General features: G+C 36.1%; 1 protein-coding gene across 2 annotated transcripts in view; it reads left to right on the plus strand.

Annotated features, from left to right (window-relative positions):
- Nucleotides 1-19,810, plus strand: part of CARS (cysteinyl-tRNA synthetase) — a 32,997-nt gene that overhangs the window by 3,338 nt on the left and 9,849 nt on the right. Inside the window, exons 2-17 of one of the 2 annotated variants that reach the window (XM_027701884.1) lie at nucleotides 2,181-2,426; nucleotides 5,166-5,257; nucleotides 6,059-6,147; nucleotides 6,453-6,549; nucleotides 7,015-7,113; nucleotides 8,048-8,197; nucleotides 9,447-9,587; nucleotides 10,319-10,407; nucleotides 11,530-11,651; nucleotides 13,491-13,603; nucleotides 14,115-14,243; nucleotides 14,458-14,587; nucleotides 14,880-14,983; nucleotides 15,972-16,069; nucleotides 17,530-17,719; nucleotides 18,208-18,276. In XM_027701884.1, the coding sequence (XP_027557685.1) occupies nucleotides 2,181-2,426; nucleotides 5,166-5,257; nucleotides 6,059-6,147; nucleotides 6,453-6,549; nucleotides 7,015-7,113; nucleotides 8,048-8,197; nucleotides 9,447-9,587; nucleotides 10,319-10,407; nucleotides 11,530-11,651; nucleotides 13,491-13,603; nucleotides 14,115-14,243; nucleotides 14,458-14,587; nucleotides 14,880-14,983; nucleotides 15,972-16,069; nucleotides 17,530-17,719; nucleotides 18,208-18,276 (1,958 nt within the window). The remainder of the gene's footprint in view (nucleotides 1-2,180; nucleotides 2,427-5,165; nucleotides 5,258-6,058; nucleotides 6,148-6,452; nucleotides 6,550-7,014; nucleotides 7,114-8,047; nucleotides 8,198-9,446; nucleotides 9,588-10,318; nucleotides 10,408-11,529; nucleotides 11,652-13,490; nucleotides 13,604-14,114; nucleotides 14,244-14,457; nucleotides 14,588-14,879; nucleotides 14,984-15,971; nucleotides 16,070-17,529; nucleotides 17,720-18,207; nucleotides 18,277-19,810) is intronic. The other variant, XM_027701894.1, reaches the window with a different exon arrangement.

Genomic DNA, 19,810 nt, shown 5'->3' on the forward strand with positions numbered 1-19,810 from the left:
TTGAGTCAGGGATCAGTTTCAGCATAAAGACATCCTCCTGTTAGGTCCCCTGGGCTACATGAGTATTTGATGTATTAGGCTTTCAAGTCTGCTGTCGCTCTTGCAGCCAGACACAGGCCAAACTTCATAATTTCAAGTATTAATGTGAGTGCCAAGATTGCTTAAAATAATTTTGGTTTGTCAGAGCTGAGCTGGTACTGATACTCACAGGCAGTATTTGCCATCTCTCCTTGCCAAAATCGGTTTGTAAGAGTTCTGTCATATTTGTTGGATTTGTGTGTAAGTTTATGCAACTTCCCTTTTAGATGGGTTTGCAGATGTGGTTGGAAAGTGCTTACGTTGTTTCATATTCACTGACTTACATCCCATTAGCAGCCTGGTGTGTGAATAATGGTCATAATAACCCTAATCATATTTTGCAAATTGAGTGCTGATTTCCTTGCAGTAGATCTTTCAAGATCTTTTCTTTGAGATATAGTTTCATTTCTACACAGATCATTCTTGTAATACTTTTTTTTTGGCATTCTCCCTCTTATGATTCATGTATACAAAATTCACATTCAAGGAAGACATGTCTTAGGTTTCCAGAGTTAATGAACACAACTATTTCATGTGTATAAACATGTGAAGTTCTGTGATGATAAACATCAGTAAATATTTAGGAGCATGAAAAGTTTATAGTAAAATTAACTATGTGAGCTGAAACTGAATCCCATTCATCTGGGTAAGACAAGCCCATAAAGTCTAGTTATGAACTATTATTTCCTTGTTATTCCTTATTTATACTGAACAGTTACATGGGTAGGCCTTCAGAGAGATTTGGACTTTACATGAGTTTGTCTTTGCTTTTGTATATGAATCTTTTGTGAACTTCTATTTTTTAAATTGTTTTTTAAAATAATTGATGTTTTTTATTAGTTCTTATGTGCTATCTTACATCATTTATACCCAAAAGAGTCAAACAAAAACATGCTTGGTATCTAGCTGCCATTTCCATGTCATTCTGACTTGCTGTTGGATATTTTAATAATTGATTTCCATATAGAAAACAAGCTGCTCGTAAAGCCTTAACTGATGATATTTGGAAAAACTTTTCAATTGTACAGTTCCTCACATCCTCTCATAGCCATCACTTCCCTATCTCCTTCCATTCTTGTCTTTCCAAGAGCGTTGGTCTGTGAGAACCTCCAGTGCTTTCGGAACTACTTGTGCAGATGTTCATTTCAGTGTGAGAAGCAACACTTCTGGCCATGGTCTCTGTCGTGGTGTGGGAGCAGGGACAGGTGCTCTCACATTGCCTCTCTCACTTTACTGCCCTATGACCTTGACTTAAATTACCTTCTTGGCTCACTACCTGAGCAGGATATTGGCTTAGCGTTTATACAGTACTTTGAACATGAACAGAACATTGAATCATTGTAGGAAAATATGAATGCTGCGTTTACCTAAAGGGAGTGCTAGCCCCAGTGCCATAACCTCCATAGTGCTTTGTACCCACTGCCTTGTACAGGGCTTGCTCTTACTGTCAGCATCCCCACCAACTCAGAGAGCCTTTTTGCTGCTTCCTCTGTGTCCCTGCATTTGTAAAGGTGAGACATAACTGAACCTGCTTTGCCTGTATTACAGAGAGATCATGTAATTAAAAAATTGTGAGAGAGGAGCAGAATCTAATATCCTTTCTGTTTGTTTGTGTAGATCTTACTCATTTGAAATATAATTCATATGCTGAGGAGAGAAAGTGGTATAGGAGAAGTATGGGAATATACAGCAACAGCTGAACTTCTGGGTTTCTAGAGCAAATAGGAGTAACCAAGCATCATGCTGGGAGCCTGCATGTGGGCATGTATTTAAATATTTGCTGGATGAGTGTTTTAGCAGAGTGGAAAAGAGGGGCTGGTTAGGTTCCCTCTGTGTGAAGAGTTGTCTCCAATTTCAGTAGATTATATTTCTTCATGGAAAGGACTTGTGCTTTTGCCCTTACTACTCCTTGTAATGTTGTCTTCAAAAAACTAAAACAGCATGAGCATAATCCTGTTAATAGGAAATACGTATTTTTCTCAAATTTCTTGTCAGTTGCCAGAGCTAATTTGCAGGGGGAGATGTATACTGTAAGGATATATTTTGGTCATGGGATCTCCTTCTTTTAATGCTGACCAAATGTCCTGTGCCTCTCTTTACAGCTTCCAGCTACAGTTTTATTCTGAGCATTAGTGAAGAGGAAGCCAGGGTGAAGGCTTTGAACGAGTACCTGAGCACTCGTAGTTATATCCAGGGGTTCACATTTTCACATGCAGATGTGGAGGTGTTCAGAAAGTTTTCGGGGCCACCTGTGGACCAGTATATCCATGTTGTCCGGTGGTACAGACACATAGAAGCAATCTATGATGGCAGCAGTGAAAAAAATGAGCCTTGTAAACTTCAAACAAGTGAGTAATATAAAACTGGTGGGCAGGTTATAGACTAGCTGACATTGTATTGGTTTTTACTGCTGAGAATTCCTAGAAGTTCCCTTTTGTACTTTCTTGCACACCTTAAAATTTACAGTATCAACTTGTATTCAAAGTCATAACAATCTTCTTGCATACAGTTACTGTGTAATTGATAGAGACTGACCTATTTGAATGTTAAAGCTGTTTCCAAATTATTTTTTTTTATTTTAAAATTCCTCAGTGTACAGAATTTGATTATGGATATTTTCTTTAAAAAGCTAGCTAGCTTCTGGGTTGCAAAAGAATATATAAGTTAGGGCTTGTTCCTTAAAATACCAGGATTTGCTCAGTCCACCTTTTTCCTTGCAAGGGTAACTAAATATTAGTTGTATGATATACAAATTCACAATAAAGTAAACTAAATGCTTCCTCTTATGAATGTTATTAACACTGAATTTCAAAAAGGATGTCTGGGGTTCTTTTTTAACCCTGGTAATTTAGGCATTGCTGATGATTTGTGGAAATACTAACCGGTTAATCTAGGTCATCATGTAAGCATGGGTGCAGGCATTTTTGGGAGCTGCATCACTATCCTGAGTTGTTTCCCAATGAGCTAGTCTAATTTAATTGCTTTATAGTGAGATCCTTGCTCAAGGAGTCATGAAATAATAATAATAACACAGAGCTGTTGTATAGTGCTTGCAATACCTACAAATGAATGCACAATGTCTGTCATTTTTGCTGCTGGTTGTTGACTAATGTTACTTCAATGCCATCTTCTCACAACCTCTCATCATATGTGTTCTCAATTCCTAGCAGACTAGCAGTTAAAATCAGACTGCTGTGAGTAGATTTTGTGTGTGTGTGTGCCTGCAAGTGCTTGTGCTGGTTATTGATTTCCTTTCGGCAGAGAAGGGACCTCAGCTGCACCCCTGGCTCTGATAGCAGATTTATGCCACTAACTACAGTTTGTAGACTTTCATGGATCAGGGTAGAGCAGTATGAGAAAAGGTTTCCCTTTTCCTGTCCATGAAATCTTTAATATTAAGTCTCTCTTTCCAAAGGGTTATGTCTTTTTATCTTCATGATTTGTGCACATATATCAGGAGTCCTGGAAGGGGGTTCTGCAGTGTTCACTGTGAAAATAACACGTGAATCTGCCATGCTTACTAGACTTTTAATACTTTATTAGTGGGGTTTTTTTGGGTGTACCAGAGAGCCCCAGGGTGGACTAGAGCAAATGAACTTCAGTTCAACCAGGGGACAGGCTGTAGCTGTCAGAGGTGTATTTGAACAGACTAACCAGTATACTTTGCCCTGGGGGTGTCTGCAGTGCATATAACGTGACACCTAACTCACAAGCTGGGAACATTAGGCTGCAGTATCTGGGTTTTTCCTGTGTGGTTGTTAGTAAAGAAGGCTTTACAGATTTATCTTTTATTAGACTAACCCACAAAGGCTTTTTTCCCCGAGGGAAGTGTTGGCCACAATTAAGCATGCCAGTGTAATCTTTGTAAATCAAAGAGTAAATAAATCCATCCCTTGGTGTATGATCTGTGTTATGGATACACTGGTCTTGAGGTATTCTGTTCGGGAATACCTCATGCAATGAAATGTGTAGAATCAACACGTGTTTCCATGGATTCATAACGTGGAGATTAAAAGAGATTAAATTTTTTATACCATGAATGTTTATGTTACTTGAAGGTTTTCAGCCAAAATATGCATATGAAGATATTGGGAGAAACAGATTTAATGAAGAGCACCCTGAGACACAGGATCAGAAAGGCAATTTTGTCGTCAAAACAAATAGTTTGTATAATATTTTAATTGCAGTTAAAATGCATACCATGAGAATTCCTAAAGACAGTGCTCTGTGTATTAAGCTGGCAAACTTGCTGTATTTTTGAATTTTCTGGTTTGCTTTCATTCCTAGTTAATGCAATAATTAGTTTAACATCATTACAGCTGTAAACAGCCCTATGCATAGCAAACTACAACTTTGAAAAAAACCCATGAGTTTAACAACTCTGTTGCTTCTTACAAATTTAAGAGAAACAAAAGCAAGAATATTGTCACTAATATTACCCTGGGTTTTGTCAACTCTCTTTAATGGCAAAATGTAGCCTCTTGCTGAACTGGAGCATATTTGTGTTAAATGAGTGTGTTCAAAAATGCCTTGTGTACATAGCAGCAATGTATGATAAAAAGCCTTTCCATGTCCCCTCTCTCTTACCCTGAGTACACATACTCTGTCAATATTGGCTCTAGAGACCACCTCTGGTCTCTGGAGATTTTTTTTTTGCAAATTCTGTATGAGATCTCTGATACACTATCGCAGTAAAATCAGTGCCATTGCAGAAAGCCCAGGACTGCCATAACACTTCATTAATAATTCATTAAATTTGAAAACTCTTGGTAATGCTTTAACTGAATTGCATGCTCTTACTTTTATACCCTCTTCCTTGCTGTTACTGTGATCAAAAACTGTGAGGAATTGCAACTTAGAGAGTAGAAAATAAAAGAGATTGAAATAATTTACTTTGGTTTTGGTGGCTTTGTAGGAGACTAACAGAAGTAACTGGATTACTAGGATTGAAACTGCTTTGTCTATTTATATGTGGAGTTTTTTTCTTTTGAAGTAACTTAAAGATGTGATAAGGAGAAAATGTTATATTGCAAATGTGTTTGTGGAAAATGTCTTTTCAGTTTTCTTTAAACTATTTTTTCTCCTAGGTAAAGGCAAACGTGTGCAGCCCCCCTGGTCTCCCCCTGAAGGGACAAAACATTCTAAGCTCTGCCTCTACAACAGCCTGACTCGCAGTAAGGTGTGTAAATGAAAGAAAAGTGGAGATTTCCTTAGAAATACAACTAGAGCAGTCATCAAACGTTTGTTTCTGAAGTGTTTGCTCTCTTGATAGTCAGGTCTCTGGGTTGTATTTTGCGGAATGATAACAAGCACGTGCCAGAAATGCTGTGTCTGTCAAGCATTTTTGATGGGCAGGTGTTATAATGCACACACTAAGTGTACACAGACTATAAGTCTGTGTCTGTATGTGTATATTGCATAATATATGGTTCCCAATTGCAAGTTGTCATGCAAAATAGCCTGACTTTCAGTTGTAATACACATAAGTGCAGGCAGTGTGAGCAGAATAAAATCACAGTTTCTTTCCTTGGATGTTGTCTGTGTAAAAAAAGTCTTGCCAATTATATAGTTGTTATATAAACTGGTAAAACTTCTTGTGGTTTTGTTTGAAAGTCCTTTGGGAAACAGGAGGTATTAAAAATATTAATGTTACATGGGATGTAGTGTCCAAGTACCTGTGAACTGATTATACTGTGTAACAGTGCAAAAGAGAAGCTTTACAATTGCAGCTTGAATAATGCCCTGCCTCGTCCAGATCTTTGTAACCTGATATCTTGATTCATAAGAGTGCAGATGACATAAGCAGCCACACCCTGTTATCTGTCTTACAAAATAAAGCTAATGGTGATCTCAATTTATGGTAAAAATTTGTTGGAATTATAATCCATGTTTTCATGTTCCAATCTCCAAGTGTATTATTACTGGCCTGAGATCGTGTCTTCAATTTCTTCTGATCACTTTATCTTCTCTTTCAATTAAGGAAATATTTCAGCCTCAGAATGGAAAAAAGGTCTTGTGGTATTGCTGTGGTCCAACAGTTTATGATGCTTCTCACATGGGACATGCCAGGTACCGCAGTTCCTTATTTTGATATAGGTAATAACAGTGCCTGTTGGAAACAAAAGATTAATAGAAAAGAGTACTTTATTTTAGATGAGTGTATTACTAGAAAACACTTTTTTTGAACTTGATGCTTGAGATTTAAGATTAAAAGCATGTTATAAAATTATGTCATTGTGTGATTAAAAACTTACTAGTAGATGCGGGCGAATTAAAACTGCTGTAATATGATTGAGATTGAAGTGGTTTGTGCATAGAATAGAATACACTGGAGGTGTTCATTAAAAACATCCCTATATCTTTCATGTTTTTAGGTCATACATCTCATTTGATATCCTGAGAAGAATCTTGAGGGATTATTTTAAATATGACATTTTCTATTGTATGAATATTACAGATATTGATGATAAGGTAACGTTTTTTGTTAAATTGCAATCTAAAATACTCTACTTTGAGCATGGAAGTCAGAGAGTCACATGTAATTGCCACTTGATAAGCCAAGATAAACCTTACACTTATTAACTTAGACATACATTTTGTACAAAGAGGCATTGATTTTCTCAGTTTTGTAGCATTCCTATGGTAGCAAACCCTATATTCTCATATATAAATGACTGTTGTCATAAATAATGAAGACTAAGTATTTTAGAAAGATAATTTATTTTATTTCCCTGTTGTTGAGATAATTAATTGACTCTGTTGAGGTAGCTGATTAACTATGTATAGTGTGTTTAATTTGTATTACTGCATGTAAATCTTGGAGCTTGTTAAATTTATAGGGATTCTGAAATGCGTATGGTATGTAATAGATTTTATTTGCACTTTGTATCACTATGTGTCACTTGACAAAAATATTTTCATCTTTCTGCTTTGTAGATCATCAAGAGAGCAAGACAAAATTACCTTTTTGAACGGTATAGAGAGAACAAATCAACACCAGATCAGCTACTTGAAGATGTTAGAACTGCCTCAGAGGTGGGCATGGTATTTAATCTTTGCTACGTAATCTCTAAGGTTCTCACTCAGTAATGTAGCAAAGCATCTAAAATTGCCTTACGCTTTGCTACCTCCTTGTGCTTGTTTCAGTTATTGTATTGACCTGGTACCACACAAATTAGAAATGTCATTTGATCTGCACATCACTTTGATTTTTCCATTGTTTTAGAATGGATGAATTCTTTAAAAGGCATGCCAAATTTTTATGTTCCTAGTATTTATTTGTGAGTGCATGTATTGCTCAAAAAGCATTTGGGTGTTTGTGTGTTAGAATTCAAACTTTAATCCTTTAAAAGAGTTTTTAAATGGTGGAATGTCTGTAATATTTTAAAGCTTGAGAGGTTTTCCTTTTGTACCACTGATGACCTTGGAAAGAGCAAAAAGGCTCCAAAGCTTTAGGGATTTAATAAATTGTGTATTCTGGACTGAAGGTGAGGAAAGGTGATTCTCTGGTAATTTTTAGAACTACAGATCACAAAGAGATTGTCATTCTAATTAATTTAATACAGGCCTGGGAATAGGAGGTGTGGAAATTTTGCCCAACTATCTTTGCCTGACCTAAGCATTGCATTTCATCTCTCTGTGTTTCACATTAAAGGTTATTCTTTGCAGATTTGTGATAAAAACTGTGTAAGTAAGGTGATCAGCTGCATAGAAAATGAAAATAACAGTAATGATAATGATGATGTAGTGATTATAAAGTATTTCTGAAAAACTGAATTCAGCTTCAAACTAAACTCTTTTGACTACACTTTTATTTCTGATGAGGATGTTTCAGTGGTTGAGGTAAAAGCTTTTTCTGTGGCATAATGTGTTATTCATCACTAGCAAGGTACTATGTGGCTAAGATATTGTGTATGGAACATAGTGGTACTATGCTGCAAGTGGCTTTCTAATTTTTTTTTAATTGTAGCTCTTTTCAGTTAAATTAAATGAGACAACAGACCCAGATAAAAAGCAAATGTTGGAAAGAATTCAAAATGCAGTGAAGGCTGCTTTTGACCCTCTACAAGAAGCTGTGCAAGCAAAACTCCCTGCAGAAGAGATCAACAGATGTCATGAGGTAAGTTTGAGCTCTTTTTTATATTTTATATTTGGCTTATAATTCTTAGGCAGTTTAAAAATAATATTTAGCTTGTAGAATTCCTTGAAACCTTATGGAACTTTTTATTCATACAAAGAGGAATTGTGGGGCTGTGAACTTTTAAGTACTTTGCATTCAATACAGGAAATTTGATTCTTTAATTCAGCTATAGAGTTTTTGGATGCTGCGTTTATCAATTAGGGGTTTTTTTTCTCCTCACACTGTGATAATTATTCCATTATTGTTTACCTTTCCAATGAGGACTTTTCTCTTTCATGTACTTAGACCTTCTCTTTGACTATTTTGTCTTGATGAATTAGTTTCAGTATAGGTTACTGAAGCTGCATTTCTGACATTCCAGTACTGGTGGCAATTTTCTACACAAGTGTTTCTGTCTCTGATCAGAGAAGAAAATACATCCCACAAAGTTATGCTCAGGATTATTTTTGTTAAAGTCAATTACATTTAGTGACAGTAATCATGTTGACTTTACTGCGCTTTGGTTCTGTCCCAGTAACCAAGTCAGTCAATACAACTCATGTCTTTTAGTAAGTGGTTTCCATTTTGATCTTTTTATCCTTTCAGATTATTTGTGATAATTACTGTGGGAAATATAGAGTATGTGCTTCCTTCTTGAGAAGAATCTCACTCTAAATTATGGGTTTTTTTAAAAGGCCCAGCTATTCTAATATCAAGTGCCTTTATAAAAGCATATACTGACCTAACAGAATTTTAAAAACTACTAAAATCTAAGCAATCACATCTTCTGCACTATATCCTAGTGTAAAAAATGTAATTTTTTAATATAAGATTAAAATGTGTCCTTGCTGATGTTCAAATTAGTCTTTCAGATACTTTTTAGCAATGTGCACAGTAGGACTTCTGTTAGATTATCCAATAGCAATGAGTGAACAGATGATGTGGTCTAACTGCAGGTCCCAGCTGATGTTTACAGCGTACATTCCAGATGCCAATTTAAGGGATTAATATCAAAACAGATATCAATTATCAGTTGATCTTCCTTTCTCTGATCGTTTAAACTATATTTATGAAGGGCAATATGATAAAAATGTGGTAGAAACATGGATTACTCTGTATTCATAACTAAGTGCCTCATTCCAACAGTCTTGTTCCTTAAGCAAACCTCTCTGTTCAGAATAAGATCTTTCTGCAGAATTCAAACAGGGCAAGTCTTTGATCAGTTGCATTTACCGTTATTGTTTTATAGAAACTGTTGGAAGAAGCCAAAGATTTGCTGTCTGACTGGTTGGACACAAAATTTGGCAGTCAGGTGACTGACAATTCCATATTCTCAAAGCTCCCCAAATTCTGGGAAGGGGAATTTCATAAAGATATGGAAGCGCTCAACGTAAGTAAATGAACTGTTTTCTGTTCTAAAAGTGTATGTGTCATGCCTTATAATACCTAGAATATGATTTAGCTCCTTAATAGCTTTCAAGAATTTTCTTTAATATGAGTAGACTGCTGTTAAATTAGCACCTGTTCTGTTTCCATCCCAGCAATCTTAAATCTGTTGTGCGTGTTATCAGAGTCACTTAGTTGGTGATCAAGTTTGATGTGTGCACTCCATGCCTTCCCCTTGATGTATCGTGGGTTAATAATCATAAACTGATCCAGGAGTTTGAGGTGGAATCTCTCAGCTGCACAGGAGATCCCTGCCAACCTCAGCGTTTAGACTGACTACTTGAAAGTCTTCAGCCACTAAGAAGTTATGTGATGATAACAATCAAGAAGACATTTGTCTGTTACAGATGAACTGCTGTGTCACATGCAATGGTTCAGATCAGTGAGGGTTTATTTATTTACCTGCAAATCAGAGGGACTTATTGCTTGTTCTGCCAGAAGAGCTGGCATCTCCTAGTTTGTTGTTAATGTCACCTTAAAGGCTGAGATAAAAATGGCCCCAGCACATTGTTTCAGAGCAGAAAGCTTGAAATAGCAGTGTTAGATTTTATTAGCACTTGCTTTTGAGCAAATTTTTAACCTATATATAACATATATATATATTTAGTGCATATTTACACATGTATAAATATATATAAATGTATATCTATATGTAATTCTACTTTTTATCTATAGGTTTTACCTCCAGATGTTTTAACACGGGTTAGTGAATATGTGCCAGAAATTGTGGATTTTGTGAAGAAGATTGTGGATAATGGCTATGGGTAAGTTTGCTACTGGGTGCTTTTGTTGTGCCCTTATACTGCATCAAAGCCAGAATGATTGGTTTCAGCACTTAGCTGTGAGCTGTTTTCTCTGTTTTCATGAGCAATAGAGATCTCTTCCAGAAGCAGTTTTTCATCAAGTAAAGAAATTTCAGTTTCTTTTGCAAAAGACCTGTTATTTCTCATGTGGTGAAAATGTGCTATTCCATACTTTTTATGATGTCCTACAAAGAGAGATTAGATTATTAAATTTATAGGGTGAAATCCTTGTTCATTAGAATAAATAGTCAAAGTCCCATTCACTTGAACTGTGTTTGATTTCTGGCCTTCAGCAAGGGGTTTAAAAAGTTGACACCTGAGTTGATAGCTAGAAATCAGTTGTAAATAACATAAATTTTTAGAAATGGTAATTGTGAACTCTTTTTCTACCATTGTCTATTGTCTATATTTGAAAATCAAGCTAATGCTCTAGAAATCCCTAGATATCACGAGAGATTTCCATCTGAAATTTTGGCTTTCTATTTCTGTTAATAGCCTGAATTTTTTGACATGGGTGTATTTTGATTGTGAATAAATAAAGGCTGTGGTTCTGAATGCCATAATTTTTCTTGCATGTTCTTCCTTTAAACATACATTAAAAAAAAGGACAGGGGGACTGTTCAAAATTCTTTGCACTGAAGTATCAGCATTCGTGGTCGTCCTGAAACTTACCTTTGTGCCAGGGCTGTTATGGCTGTAGTGGGACAAAATGAGGAAAGCAAAGGAGTACAAAATTGACTGTGAAACAAATGTGATTCTTGTTATATTATTGCAAAATATTAAAAGTCCTAGAGGTATCACAGATATCTCTTCTCTTGTGACTGTTACCTGATGTCTCACCTCTTAAGAGCTTGACAAAAGATGTTAGTTGTTTTCCCTGTCATCAATTTTATTGTGACTTTCAATGATTTGTCCAAAGCCTTTATGGTAAGACCTTAAAACTTAGGCTCAGCTAAGTCATCTTTACAATACTGAGCAGTACCATACTGTGAGTGGTTTCACTAGAGAACTTATGATTCTGGGGATAAAAACCAGTTAACTTGTGGTAGAAAGTTAGCTAAATAATGGTCTTTTACTTTTCAGGTATGTGTCCAATGGATCTGTATACTTTGATACTATGAAGTTTGATGCCAGTGAAAAACACTCGTACGCTAAGTTGGTTCCTGAAGCTGTAGGGGATCAGAAAGCTCTTCAAGAGGGTGAAGGTAAAAAGCGGAAATAACATTTGCTTAAGTTGCTGAAGAAACTGATGATGTGTTGGTCTCTTCAATTGATTTCAGTGACATACGAATCAGTTACTTTCAGAGTTGAATTGTTTACCTGCTGCATTTCCTTTACCAATAGATTTCTTTGCCAAAGTTTTGTAGCTTGAGGCAGTACTTCCCTGCAAGTTTTTAATTAGAAAATGCCAAGAAGCGTTATTTATTCTATGATGTTTCTGGGGTGGTTTTTTGTTTGTTTGTTTGTGGGATTTTTTCTTTGGTTAGAATTGTGAATAGCTCAGTCATTTGGCCATAGCCCAGTTGTTTGGCCATTCATCTGGTTCAGTGTAGGAACAAAGACTTGAAGCTGGGTCTTCCACATTCCAGGCGAAAGCTCTCCACATCAGGCTGTGGTTACTTAATGACAAATATGTGGGTTCCTTTATAATACTGAGAACTGTTTTTACTTTGTAAACTTTATTGTGTTGAACTAAATCCAAATATAGATTTTTTTTGAAAAGGGATATAGCAGAGGATTAGTTTAAAATGCTCAGTAAGCCAGACTCATTTGTTATCTGCTCCCAGGGTTGTACAGTTTTAGTAGCAAATCATCCACAAAGTGTATAAAAAGAATATTAAAAGGTTTTAATATAGCACTTGTACCAGGTGAAATCAGGACACTCATACTAGGTGAAACTAGCAATATCTGAGAGATGCCACTTAAAATGGGTATGATTTTTTTTCCTTTTTTCAAACCATTATAGCTGAAATCTTCTATGTAAAATAAAAGGTTCTAGGTAAACCATCGTCTTTGTGGTAACATAAATATGTCATTTCCACCATGTAACCAATCACTTTTGTTAAATTATGTCCTTTTCCAAATAGTGGCTGATGCCAAGTGATTAATGTAACTAGTGAAGAATATGCAGATATCAAGTTATTATTTGTCAGCTTAGCTGCTTTGACTCATTTGTGATAATTGTTGTTACCTGGACGGATAATGTAATTTTGACTGTTATAAGCAGCAGAAACACTATAATGTGAAAGTTGCAATTAATGTAAATAAAAGCATAATATTTCTGTATTTAAAGTGCATAACGTATCATATTCCAAACAATGGAGATTGCAGGTATCTCCACCTGTACATCAAAACTAATTGAGAAGTTTAACATTTACAATCTTAGCCTTAATCTGTCTTGGATTTTTATGCTGTAGGTGGTATTGTTGACCACTTTTAGTCTCAGGCAGTAGATGGTAAATTCCTTGTGTTTTAAAGGTGTTATAATGAGAGTACCACCTAATTGAGCACATAATGCATTACACATCTGTGACGGTAACAGAACAGTAAATGTAGCTATTTAACATTTAACAGCCATTCTGTGCAGCAGCTGAGATTAGGGGTGGAAAAAGTATCCTATGATCATTTTGTGTATGCACATCAAGACAATAGTAGTCCTAATTTGGATCCATCTAACTTTGGAATGAATTGATTCTGCAATCTTACTTGTCAATGAGTATAGGGTTTTTTTTTTCTGTATTTATTTTTCTGTAACTGCAATATTGGAATTGTGCCTGCTGAGAGAATGTAGATGAATCTCATGTCAAAACCTAAAAAGCAGCGCAGCTGATAGTTGTCAAGTATCCTGTCAACTAAACATTAATCAAAGTCCCAAAGGATTATCAAGGGTTGATTATGAAGATTTTTGATGGTTCAGTGATTTGGCGGTTTGTTTGGTCTTTTTTTAATTTTTTTTTTTAATTCACTTCATGTGAGGTACAGCAAGGCCAAAAATCAATAATGCTGGTGTAAAATGTGTATATTTACATTTTTTCTTTTGAAAGGTGACCTGAGTATCTCAGCTGATTGTTTACGTGAGAAGCGTTCTCCAAATGATTTTGCTTTGTGGAAATCCTCCAAGCCAGGAGAGCCTTCATGGGACTCTCCATGGGGAAAGGTAAGGACACGGTAATCAGGATTTAGATTTTCTACACTTTATTAAATAGCACAGTTACACAAGTACTTTGCCTCACCTCATATTAACAATGTATAAATTATGGAGATATTGTATTCAGTCATAAGATTCAGTTGTTAATGTTTATTTAATAATTTAGGATGTGAATCAGTCTGACACTTTAAACAGAAGTTTGCATGCAGGCTTTTCATGGCTGTTACTGGTCATTTGTCCTCTGTTTATCAATAAGCTTTATCTGCAGTAAGTTCTGTTTCCTTTTTTTCCCTCTTGTGATCAAAAATATTAGTGTAATTTTTTAAAAGAACAGTAAACAGAATAATCAAACATTACAGATGTGTATGCCAGGTTTGATCTTTAGATGCAGCAGTTTACTTTTATGAAACTGACACTGAGAATTTTTTTTTGTTTGTTTTAGTAACAGTGTATCCCATTTCTTCAGGTCCATAACTGCTTAGACAATTGCTGGTAGTCAGGTAATGTCTTTTCTTAACAGGGTCGTCCAGGCTGGCACATTGAATGTTCTGCAATGGCTGGATCCATTCTAGGAGAGTCAATGGATATTCATGGAGGAGGGTTTGATCTCCGATTTCCCCACCATGACAATGAACTGGCACAGTCTGAGGTGAATGAACTGGCCTTCAATTTCTGCAGTGAAAAAGCAACGTGCTTTGCTTTGGCTGCAACTTGCATAAATCCATATTTCAAATTTTAAAACCTGATGTATGTTTTGTAGAAACACATGTTTTGGTTCTCAGGATATTATTCTTTAAGTTCTCCTATTTCAGGATGTATATGTAAACAGTGTTGAGTCTTTGGGCTTTGTTTTTTTCCTGCAGGCATACTTTGAAAATGATCACTGGGTTCGGTACTTTCTGCATACTGGCCACTTAACAATTGCTGGCTGTAAAATGTCCAAATCTTTGAAGAATTTTATTACCATAAAAGATGCACTGAAGAAACATACAGGTAAATATTATTTTGGAATGTGAATACTTTTGATGTACTTCCAGTGGTAACTGGTAATTTTGTTATTCAGTGTAATTTCAGACATCTTTCTTCACTAACTTCAGAACAGCTTCCTTATTTTTCTGTTCCTTGTCGGTATTATCTGTATGGATAGTAGAGTTCTTGCTTTTTTGGAACATGTAGTGATAGTAAGAATTTTAAAAATTAGATTCTTAGCCACTGCAGTACTAGAGGCCGTAAAAGTGCTTTAGGTTGTGATAATTTTCCTTGTTTATTTTGAAACTCCTAATAGCACGACAGTTACGGTTGGCTTTCCTTATGCACTCTTGGAAGGATACACTGGATTATTCAAGTAATACCATGGAGTCAGCTATTCAGTATGAGAAGTTTATGAATGTAAGTAAGTTTTCCATTCCTTCTCCAGCTCTAAACTTTGCATTGTCATATGTGTTTCAAGGAATAGAACTCCAAGGATATATAGGCCTTATTCCCTGGCTGAGTTTGCTTTCTGAATTCATCAGGTGAGATGTCATAGTGTTTCTTGAGCTACCATTGAACGCTCACATAAATTCCAGATTGCTACATTTCTCTGCAGCTGGGTGCTCTTTCCCAGCTTTGACATCTCTGAACAGCTTGGTACTTACACACAAGATTAGTTTCTCAGTTCAGTTGCTTATAGAACTCAATCCAAAACATAACATGCCTACCAGATGAGACATTACACAAATGTAGCCAAAGAGGGAGTATCATTCCCACCTTGTCTCCACACCACATACATTGAGCATTTGCCTCTGTGCCTTGTGGGCATGTGAGGGGTCAGGCACAGGTCCTGTCCCTGCTTAGTTTGAAGCTGTAATTGAAACCCACGTTTTCCAAAAGGATGCTTTACAGCATTTTGAGATTGTTGAGCTTGGTCTGTCCAGCTGAAGCTATTCTGCCTCTTATGTGAAATGTTTGTTTTGGGCCACAGAATAGGTTAAAATGACTTTTTCCCAAGCTGGATGCCCACATGAAACAGATCCTCGCTATAAAGCCATTTTATTCTTCAGCTTTCATTGTTTGCAACAAACTTTAAAATCTGACATAAGAACTGTTGCCTAGAATTTTTAAAAATGATATTATGAGCAGCTTGCTGCTAGAGTATCAGAGTGTATCATGCAGTGACAGAGCCAAGAGACAGAACTGAATTACAGCTCAGCTGTGATTTCCAGAGTTATGCAAAATGTGTGGGTTTCCTTGTCTTGACAGACTTTCAGTAGATCCTGGCTGAAATGCTGTTGAAGTCACAAAGTTTAGAAGGCTGAATAAGAAATAATGCCCTTTGGTAGTAAGTACTGGTTATGTCTAATTGAAACTGATTTTTACCTATATTCTTCTTCTGTAGGAGTTCTTTTTAAATGTGAAGGATATTCTTCGAGCTCCCACTGATGTGACAGGCCAGTTTCAGAAATGGGAAAGTCAAGAAGCAGAGCTGAACAAAAAGTGAGTGGAGCATTTCTACTTCTCTCTGGATAGCCATTGTGTAGCTACATGTTTAATTTTTTTTCCTTACAAAATCACTTACAATGTTTATAGTGATATTTGTGTCTGCAGCATTTCCACTGAGCGTTCCAACTCTTTACAAGCAATCAATTTAATCTTGTGATAACTTTATGAAATAAGATAAAATTGTTAGTTTCCCTTTTGTTTATATTAAGTACACTGGCATGCCTTGTCACCCTGTTTGTGAAGGGAAAGAGAACTTTTTTGTTAGATAGCTGTCATTTTCTTCACTACTTGAAATCCTGTCCTTCTGTCTGAGAAGTGACCAATAATTTCCAGTGGTTACAACTGGAAAAATAGTATTTTACACAATTGAAAGTGTAGTGAGTAATCTGATGCAAACAGAAATTAAATGACTTGACTAAAACCGCAAAAGATCAGAGTGCCAGTGTTTGAAAATGTGTTGTTGACACAGTGATATGAATTTTGTCAGTCTTTGACTTTTATGATCAAACTGTCATTATTATTTGTAATGCCAACAGCTTCCTATATGAATTCTATTATGTCTGAAATTTAAAATAAAAGCATCTTTCATTGCAGTAGTAAAATTGTTCCTAGTTCAGCTCACTTGTGGTCACAAATGTTGGCTATTGAAGGACTAAGTGCAGATGTTTCTGTGTGGTGGTGTCTTCTGAAAATTTGATCTTAAAGTCGAGATTTGTAGAGATAACCCCTTGTTTTAAAAAAGGGGAGAAGATAGTAAATAACAGAGAGGTCAAAAGGAAGGGATAAAGAAGTGGGAGGAGTAGAAGATGTTTAGTGGGTATTTTTTTTGTCTCCTTTCTTCTACCACTTCTCATTCTCTTTTCTCTGGAAAAAGTACATTGTTTGAAACAGTAAAGGCTTTGTGTCATTGAAGTGGTACTTAATATACTGTATTATTTATTATGTCTATTCACAAACTTGAAAAAGGTTTGTATGAATTTATTCCTTTTATCTACTTGTAATATATTCATAACAATGCACTTTGTGGTAAGTTAACTTCCAGGTTGGTGCCCCCTCCTGGAATGATGCTAAACAGAGTACTTGGCTGATACATAGGGATAGAAGAGCAATACTGTAAAAAAAAAAAAAGTAAGCACAAGAAGATACTAAATAAGCAATTTATACTCCTTTAAAAAAACTTGCATGAAAAGGCCAATTGTTGAAAAAGTGTTTGATGTAATTTGTTTGGATAGTTGTTGCCAATTAGATTATCCTGCCTTTGTCCATAGCAGCAAAACAGCAGCGTCATGATAGTGCCTTTTTTCTTGCTCATCCATTTTTCCTTCAAAAATAAACTATGACCAACAAAAGATTATCTCACTTTTAGGTCCCCTTACTCTTCTAATAGAGATTCTTCAGAGTAAGTTGCAGGTGTTTCTGACATCAGTAGTAAAACCCAATTTTTTTCTTCTTAGTTTTTACGACAAGAAGGCAGCAATTCACGAGTCACTGTGTGACAATATTGACACTCGCTCTGTCTTAGAAGAAATGCGCTCATTAGTCAGTCAGAGTAACTCCTATATTGCTGCGAAGAAGTCTTCCAGACAAATGCCAAACAGACTTCTTCTAGAAAACATCAGTTCCTATCTCACTCAAATGCTAAAGGTATGTAACATTAAGTAATAACGTTGCTATTGCACTGTGCATTTGTAACTGTTGTGTTTTCAAGTGTGCGGGGATCAGTACAGTCTTTGTTTAAATCTTACAGGTCTCTAGAGATTTCCCCCCCGCACCCCAACCAAAACAACCCCAAACTACAGTGTGTGCTGCAGCAGGAATGATTTTTAGTCCTCTCTGTTATGTTATATTTTCAGCTAATGTTCCCTTGAATAGTGGAGAGCCCCCAACATTTGCCAGGAAATTAGACAGTAGAAAAAATATGAAGTCAGAATGTCAAATCTGGCAGCTTTAGTGCTAAATCTGAAAGCCAATGCTTAGTTTGCTGTAACAATTAAAAATCAAAACATCATCTTTTTATATTTGTGAATTGTGGGTTAAATGAGAACTATTCAAAAGCTTAGTACATGTGATTTTGCTTAGTTTTTGCATGCCTGTGACTTGGTGGGTTTTTTCTTTTCTTCTTCCTTGACCAGATTTTTGGTGCCATAGAAAGTGATGATGCACTTGGTTTTCCTGTTGGAGGGAACAGTCAAAACATAAATGTAAGTGAAGGACAAAGTACACTATACAAAATTACTCTGTGTCCTTTGAAAGCTTATTAAAGTGATGACATTACTGATATGTACCTGAATTACATTATTTATGTTTTTAGCTTTTGAATCTGACCTAATTAATTGGCTTAGGAAGCAGGATTTTTCTTTTAAGTGTTGGGGTTTTTTATAGGTTTGTTTGATTTAATGACAGACAAATTGTATAGCAACCAGAAAAATAATTATCTTGTCTTCTGAATGATGAGTCTGTTTCAGAAACCACATGTGAATTACAGACAGCACATGCTACAGTCTAAAGACTCATTACAAGTATTTGTATGCTAAGTAGTTTCAAAAATATAATTATACTGATTAAACTTCCTTGTGGTACACCAAAACCAGCCTGGAGGCAGCTGGAGCTTTATCCACATTTCAATCTCTTTTTCTGATCTCATTTGTAGCCACAGTTTTTATGTGGCTTTTGAAGGCTGTTTTGCTTTTGTCACCCAGCTGTGACCCAACCAGTTCTGCTGTGATGCAGAACTTTTCTGGAAATACTTGAGGGATACCTCTTGATAGTGCTGATGGGCTCTGTAATAACAGTAACATTTTGTGATACAGGCAGGAGAAATAACTCCACGTGAAAGCTATCAACTTTGCTTGCTTTGTTCATACAAAAAATCTGTCATGGACACATCAGTGCTGTTTTCAAGTTTTTTGTGCATTTAAAGATGTGACCACGTGTTTCTGTTCCTCCTTAGAAGGAATAAATGAAACATTAGTGGCGTAACAAAAAAGCTAAACCTTTTATTCATCAAAGGAAGAGGAAAGCTTGCTTGTGGTTGAAGAATGTGAATGAACACTCACCTGATAATTGCCCATGCAAATACTTACATTAGTGTGCCGTGGAAATTTCCAGTAATGATATAATAAGGAAGATCCTGAGTATTCCCTACCAAGCCCATCAGTAGTGGATTTCAGTTTAGCTCAGGATATTCTAAGGGAGACAAAAGTGTGCATTTTTTTTCTCTCTCTCCCCTACCCTTCAAAGTAATGAAATTTTTAATTTAAGCAGTCCCCTGGGTGCCTGGCTTCTCCTCTTGGGATTCCAGAGAAATGTTGGCAGACAGCACTGATCTGGAGTTGTTTTTTGTAACTGGTCACTGCTGTCCACTAATAGCTTGCTGTTGCTAATTACCACGATTGAGAGCAGGACTCACAGGACTTTTTCTCTGAGATTTCATGACCAGCATTTACTTACACCTGAAATAATTCAACAGTAATCTTTCCCCACTGTTTGTGGGAGAGGGAATTGTGTGAGGACTACAAACAACTGCACTGTATTGGAAATACATACAATTAGCATAAGCTAACATCTGAGGAACATATCTGTGTCCTAATGAAAATAAGTGCTAACATGAGCTTGACCTGGTAGTATGTTTGATAAACAGCTGGCCCTTTGTAAGAAAAGACAGAACATGAAGGAGCAAATTCATCTGAGTGCTATTTTTATCCCTGTACTGCATTATAGTTAGCTGGACTGTAA

Source organism: Neopelma chrysocephalum, unplaced genomic scaffold (assembly GCF_003984885.1).
Source record: "Neopelma chrysocephalum unplaced genomic scaffold, ASM398488v2 Primary Assembly neopelma1_24, whole genome shotgun sequence".
Classification (NCBI taxonomy): Eukaryota; Metazoa; Chordata; class Aves; order Passeriformes; family Pipridae; genus Neopelma; species Neopelma chrysocephalum.